Raw genomic sequence first — 7,287 nt, 5'->3', positions numbered from 1 at the left:
ATGAAAGAGAAGAACTGTACCAGAGTGACCGAGTTTATTCTTTTGGGATTTACGGACCAACCAGACTTAGAATTTATCATCTTTCTGCTGTTTTGGGCCATCTATCTCATCACTATGGTGGGGAATCTGTCCATCGTCTTGTTGATAAAGATGAGTTCCCAACTTCACACCCCCATGTATTTTTTCCTCAGCAATCTGTCTCTCTTAGATGTCAGTTATTCTTCTATCATTGCTCCTAAAATGATGGTCAACTACCTTCTGGCCAAAAATGCGATATCGTTTGCAGAATATGTAACCCAGTTTTTCTTGTTCTCCCTAGCCGCTAGTGCTGAACTTTACCTGTTGGCTGTAATTGCCTATGATAGATTCGTTGCCATTTGTAAACCATTACATTATACCTTTTTGATGTCTAAGAAAAGCTGCATCCTTCTGGTAGCCGACTCCTATCTCTGTGCTTCTGTCAATGCAATAGCACACACCAGTGCCTTGTTCAGTTTGTCCTTCTGTGGCTCCAACGTTATCAATCATTTTTTCTGTGACATCCCTCCCCTCCACACTATCTCCTCCTCGGCCACCCACGTGGCAGCATCGGTCCATTTCATCTTTGCCAGCATCATTATCATAAGCACCATCCTGGCCATCCTCCTGTCCTATGCATTCATCACGGCTGCCATCCTGAGGATCCGTTCCGCTGAAGGGAGATGCAAAACCTTTTCCACCTGTGCTTCCCATCTAACAGCTGTGTCCATTCTGTATGGGACTTTGATTTTCATGTACTTAGGTCCCGTCTCCAGCCTATCGGCATACCAGATCAAAGTAATGTCCATGTTATATTCCTTGGTGATCCCCATGTTGAATCCCCTAATCTATAGTCTGAGGAACAAAGAGGTGAAAGAGGCCCTGAAAAAGACTCTAGGCTGGAAACTCTCCGTTTTTTAATGTAACTCTAACATTTTAGTGATAATGAATTGTTGAGTCATGCAGTTTCCTTTACTACATATTACTAGCAACCTACTAAATAAAAATCTATTTTTTTTACTCTGAGATCCAATTATGATTAAGTGGCTTGAGAACAATCATATAACCTTAAGCTGCATGTGATATACATGTACAAAAGGAAATAAATAGGAAATTTATAATACACTTGACGACATAACACTGAATATATAGTCTCAAAGACTGTAATTGGATCCCACATACAGAGATACACACTCAGTAACTAAGGTTATGCATTTTTATGTATTTTTCAGTCCGTGGGTTGCCCTCCCTATTTGTGTTTTTGTGTGTTCATATGTGTTTTCCTGGGAGTGGTGGGGTGGGATGGAGATGTATGCATTTTTCCCACATTCACGAATGCATGTATTTAATGTATTTGGAGAGTCTCTGCTTCACATCCAAGCAGCGTGACATAGTGGAAAAACAGCGTGGCCCAGTGGATAGTGCATGGGCCTGGGAGTCGGAAGGACCTGGGGTAGCATACCGGCTCCACCACTTGTTTACTGCGGTTTCTTGGACAAAGCACTTAACATCTCTGTGCCAAAGTTATCTCATCTGTAAAATGGGGATTAACACTGTGAGCCAACTGTAGGATATGGATTGTATCCAACCTAATTATCTTGTATCTACCTCCAGTATTTAGTACAGTGCCTGGAACATAGTGAGTGCTTAAGAAAAGCAAAAAGAAAAAAGAAAAAGCATTGACTGTCTCAGACTGATTTGAGGAACAGCATGGCCTGATGGAAAGAAGAAGGACTTGAGAGGCATATGACCTGGCTTCTAATCCCCTCTCTGCTGTGTGACCCTGGACAAGTCCCTTAACTTTTCTGTGCCTCAGATCCTTCATCTGTACAATAGGGATTAAGACTGTGAGCTCTATGTGGGACAGAGACTATGTCTGACCTGATTATTATATACTTATCCCAGTGCTTAGTACAGAGTCTGATACAATGTAAGTGCTTAACAAATACTCCAGAGGGGTGAAACTGAAGGCAGGGAGATCAGTGAGGGGGCTGACATAGTAGTCAAGCCACAGTGTGGCTGTTGGTTGGAGGGGAAAAGTGAACCCGGTAATGTTCTGGATGAAAAACTCACAATATCTGGAAAGGTGAAAGTGAGAAGTCAAGGAAATTACTAAGACAGTGAGTTTCAGAAACAGGGAGGATAGCACTATAATTAATTATGATGGAAAATGTGGGTGGTGGAGAAGATCTGAGAGGAGAGATGAGTTCAGTTTTAGGTAAATTAAGCTTAAGGTACCAGTGAGATTCCATGTGTCTTGGGGATGGGAGGAAATGTGAGTTTGAGGACATGGAGGTAGGGGCTAACAAGAATTTGGGAGCCAGCTGCATGAAGGAGGTATCTGAAACCATGGGAGTGGATGAGATCCCCAAGCAAGTGAGTGTAAAGTGAGAAGAGAACCCAACCCAGAACCTTAGGGAGGTTGGGGGGAAGAAGACCCAGCTAAAAACACTGAGAAGGAGACCAGAGAGGTCAAAGAAGAACCAGGAGAGATTGGAATCAATAAAACTGAGGTTGTATAATATATAAAGAAGGTGTGGTCTAGAGTGTCAAAAAATACAGCTAGGTGATTAGTCTACAATAGCTTTGGCATGAAGTAGGTCATTGTTGAACTTGTATAATCTCAGATGAGTGAAGAGGATGAAAACAAGATTATGGAATAGCAAGAATAGAGTTAGAATAGAGTTGGAGTGGAGGAAGGGGAGCAAGTCTTCGCCTGAAGACCAGTCACTAAAAAGGAGATGCCACTATGGAGTCTGTTCATTTCTGGCAACTGACTCAAGCACTAGCTTTCTGTATTTCACTAAACTCCAGGTGAGACAAAAATGGCACAGCAGAAGGGATCCCTTTCGCTGTTACCTTGACATAGCTGAGGCAAAGTCACGTGACAACTTGGGAGCTGCAGATGACATGCTGTTATTGCTGTGGCTCTATTTGGCTCAGGTAATTCACCATCTGCATTTCGATAATAATGATTATGACATTTATTAAACACTTACTGTGTGCTTACGAGAAGCAATATGGTCTAGTGGACACAGAATGAGTCTGAGAGTCAGGATAAACTGGGTACTAATCCCAGTTCTGCCACTTGTCTGCTATATGACCTTGGGCAAGTCACTTCACTTCTCTGTGCCTCATTTATGTCATCTGTAAAATGAGGATTAAGGCTGTGAATCCCATGTGGGACATGGACTACGACCAACCTGATTTATTGGTATCTATCACAGTACTTAGTACAGTGCATGGCATATAATAAGCACTTAACAAATTCCAATAAAAATTGTGCCAAGGACTGTACTAAGCACTGAGGTAGATACAAGAGAATTCATTCATTCATTCATTCAATAGTATTTATTGAGCGCTTACTATGTGCAGAGCACTGTACTAAGCGCTTGGGATGAACAAGTCGGCAACAGATAGAGACAGTCCCTGCCGTTTGACGGGCTTACAGTCTAATCGGGGGAGATGGACAGATGAGAACAATGGCAATAAATAGAGTCGAGGGGAAGAACATCTCGTAAAACAATGGCAACTAAATAGAATCAAGGCGATGTACAATTCATTAACAAAATAAATAGGGTAATGAAAATGTATACAGTTGAGCGGACGAGTACAGTGCTGTGGGGATGGGAAGGGAGAGGTGGAGGAGCAGAGGGAAAGGGGGAAAAAGAGGGTTTAGCTGCGGAGAGGTAAAAGGGGGGGTGGCAGAGGGAGTAGAGGGAGAAGAGGAGCTCAGTCTGGGAAGGCCTCTTGGAGGAGGTGAGTTTTAAGTAGGGTTTTGAAGAGGGAAAGAGAATCAGTTTGGCGGAGGTGAGGAGGGAGGGCGTTCCAGGACCGCGGGAGGACATGACCCAGGGGTCGAAGGTGGGATAGGCGAGACCGAGGGACGGTGAGGAGGTGGGCAGCAGAGGAGCGGAGTGTGTGGGGTGGGTGGTAGAAAGAGAGAAGGGAGGAGAGGTAGGAAGGGGCGAGGTGACGGAGAGCCTTGAAGCCTAGAGTGAGGAGTTTTTGTTTGGAGCGGAGGTTGATAGGCAACCACTGGAGTTGTTTAAGAAGGGGAGTGACATGCCCAGATCGTTTCTGCAAGAAGATGAGCCGGGCAGCGGAGTGAAGAATAGACTGGAGCGGGGTGAGAGAGGAGGAAGGGAGGTCAGAGAGAAGGCTAACACGGTAGTCTAGCCGGGATATAACGAGAGCCCGTAGCAGTAAGGTAGCCGTTTGGGTGGAGAGGAAAGGGCGGATCTTGGCGATGTTGTAGAGGTGAAACCGGCAGGTCTCGGTAACGGATAGGATGTGTGGGGTGAACGAGAGGGACGAGTCAAGGATGACACCGAGATTGCAGGCCTGAGAGACGGGAAGGATGGTCGTGCCATCCACGGTGATAGAGAAGTCTGGGAGAGGACCAGGTTTGGGAGGGAAGATGAGGAGCTCAGTCTTGCTCATGTTGAGTTTTAGGTGATGGGCCGACATCCAGGTGGAGACGTCTTGGAGGCAGGAAGAGATGCGAGCCTGAAGGGAGGGGGAGAGGACAGGGGCGGAGATGTAGATCTGCGTGTCATCTGCGTAGAGATGGTAGTCAAAGCCGTGAGAGCGAATGAGTTCACCGAGGGAGTGAGTGTAAATGGAGAACAGAAGAGGGCCAAGAACTAACCCTTGAGGAACTCCAACAGTTAAAGGATGGGAGGGGGAGGAGGCTCCAGCGAAGGAGACCGAGAATGACCGGCCAGAGAGGTAAGAGGAGAACCAGGAGAGGACAGAGTCCGTGAAGCCAAGGTGAGATAAGGTATGGAGGAGGAGGGGATGGTTGACAGTCAGATGGTCCATGGTCCAAGCCAGATTGGAGGGGGTCTAGGAGAGAATGGGAGTTAAGGGTGTTAAGATAATTAGGTCCCTCATGGGGCTCAAAGTCTAAGTAAGAGGGAGAAAAGGTGTTGAATCTGTATTTTGCAGATGAGGGAACTGTGGCACAGAAAAGTGAAATGACTCACCCAAGGTCTCAAATTAGGCACATAGTGGAGCAGAGATTAGAATCAAGGCCAGTGCTCTTTCCACTAGGCAACACTGCTTCTCTAAATCCTCAAATCTTAAAAGGGAATTACCCCATGATCATTTTAAGCCATATAGGTCTGACAGCCTGCATATCTTAATACCACCTGGCACTTGACATCAAGAGGTGAAAAATTTGTTTCTTCCACCACTAGAGTCACTAACTTTGCATCTTCCCATTCATTGAAAATATATTTTCCTCTGCACCATCCTTCTCAAACCCTCCTGGACCTTCTAGTTCCTTAGGCTGTAAATCAAGAGATTGATGATGGGTAATGAGAGAATCCCCCTCTCAGGGTCGCACCTGGAGCATTTCCAGTACTCTACCAGTCTCAGCTATGGGAGGGACAGTCAATCAGAGGCCTGTCCATTCCATTCCTAGTTTGGCCAGTGGCTAGCGAGTGGAAGGCAAGCTGCTACCAGACAAAACTCACCCATGCTGGACAGCAGAGGCCTGGGAGAGAGTCGAGGGCAGAGACTCGAGTTTACTGCGTGGAAGGCAACAATGGTAAACCACTTCCAGATTTTTACCAAGAAAACTCTATGGATCCACCACCAGAACTATTGCAGATGGATGGAGAGCAGTGCGTTCTGGGAGAGATGCATCCGTGGTGTCTCTATGGGTCAGAAACGATTCGACAGCAAAAGACAAGAACAAGAGAGTAAAAATCACAGACACTATTTGGGCCTGAACTAATGGGTAGGTGAAAGCTGGATGAAAATCTGCAAATATCATTGTTCTGTAAAAAATGGTGATCACGGTCAGGTGGGAGGCACAGATGAAGAAAGTTTTGTGCCTGCCTTTGCCAGAGGGAATCTTTAGGATGGTGGAGAGAATATATGCACAGGAGCTGATTACCACCAGAAAGGTGATCACTGTAATAGCCCCAGAGCAAGTCTAGAACAAGACCTTCTTGCTGAAGGTGCTGGAACAGGAGAGTTTGAACAATAATGGGATATCACAGAAGTAATGATTAGTGGCATTAGGTCTGCAGAAAGACAAACTCAATAACCCATTCTTATGCCTAAGTGAGTTCAAAAAGCCAGTTAGTAGGATCCAGTTATCAGATATATACAGGACTTTAGGGTCATAATGCCTCAGTAGTGAAGTGGGTAGCGAATAGCTAAATACTGGTCGTAAGCCAACACAGCCAGCTGGAGACACTCTGTGGTTATGAGCATGTTGATACAGGAATATTGGAGGATACACCCTGCGTAGGAGATGACTCTCCTCTCTGATATGAAGTTCACCAGCATCTTGGGTGGCAAAAATGACGAAATGCTGAAATCTAGGAAAGCCAGGGGACCGAGGAAAAAATATTGGGGGGAATGAAGCTGGGAACTCAACCCAGTTAACACGATCATCCAGAGATGTACTACACAGTTATCAAATAAATCAAAAGAAGCAGCACAAAAAAGGTCATTCTCAAGTCAGGGTTATCTATCAGCCCCGAGAGAAGGAATTGACTTATCACAGTATCATTCCCTTTAGCCATTTATGAGACTTCTTCAAGTGATGCCTGCCAGAATTAGAAAAGAGATCAGGTCAATCATCAGGTAAGGGGCCACAGATTATATCTTGAATCTCACCTGTTTGTTATATCTACCCCAGCACTTAGAAGAGTGTCTGACACATAGTAAGCACTTTACAATCACGCAGCATGGCCTAGTGGCAAGACCACGGGCTTGGGAGTCAGAGGACATGGGTTCTAATCCTGGCTCTGGCACTCGTCTGCTGTGTGAGCTTGGGCAAGTCATGTAACTTCTCTGTGCCTCAGTTACCTCATCTACAAAATTAAGACTGTGAGCCCCACGTGGGACAGCCTTATTACTTTGTATCTACCAGCGCTTAGAATAGTGCTTGGCACCTAGTAAGCCCTTAACAAATATCATTATTATTATTATTACAGACATACCAACTCTAATGTATTCTCCCAAGTGCTTGGTATTGTGCTTTGCACACTGTAAGCACTCAGAGTACCATTCACTGATTGATTTTTAAAAAATACCACTCTCGTTAATAGGCAAATGCATCTGAATGCTCAAATCCTGGAGTCCCCTGATCAAGACCAGCAGCTTCATAGAGGAAATGGAAACATACACCACCATGGCTATTGGCCTAGAGTTAGCCAGCCATGGCTAGCCTGCTCGACCTCTTGGAGATGGGAAGGGTACAGAAGTGGAGCCGAGACGATGACAATCGCCCCAGCAAGTGAAGTGTTC

At 45.3% G+C, this 7,287-nt stretch overlaps 1 protein-coding gene and 1 pseudogene across 1 annotated transcript; one reads left to right on the top strand and one right to left on the bottom strand.

The window, feature by feature from the left end:
* Positions 1 to 939, top strand: LOC100084004 (olfactory receptor 1019-like). Its single transcript, XM_001514499.3, has one exon. It carries the CDS (start codon positions 1 to 3, stop codon positions 937 to 939), a length of 939 nt encoding a protein of 312 aa, XP_001514549.3.
* A 4,305-nt stretch (positions 940 to 5,244) lies between these two features.
* On the bottom strand, positions 5,245 to 6,560 carry LOC114809988 (annotated as a pseudogene).
* Between the last annotated feature and the right edge of the window lie 727 nt (positions 6,561 to 7,287).

The sequence above is a fragment of the Ornithorhynchus anatinus genome, chromosome 3 (assembly GCF_004115215.2).
Source record: "Ornithorhynchus anatinus isolate Pmale09 chromosome 3, mOrnAna1.pri.v4, whole genome shotgun sequence".
Lineage (NCBI taxonomy): Eukaryota > Metazoa > Chordata > Mammalia > Monotremata > Ornithorhynchidae > Ornithorhynchus > Ornithorhynchus anatinus.
Note: the sequence above shows the minus strand (reverse complement) of the source record. Positions and strands in the feature narration are given on the sequence as shown.

Bases quoted from the DNA above. Each gene is read 5' to 3' on its own strand.
- LOC100084004 (XM_001514499.3), top strand. From the start codon at position 1: ATGAAAGAGAAGAACTGTACCAGAGTGACCGAGTTTATTCTTTTGGGA.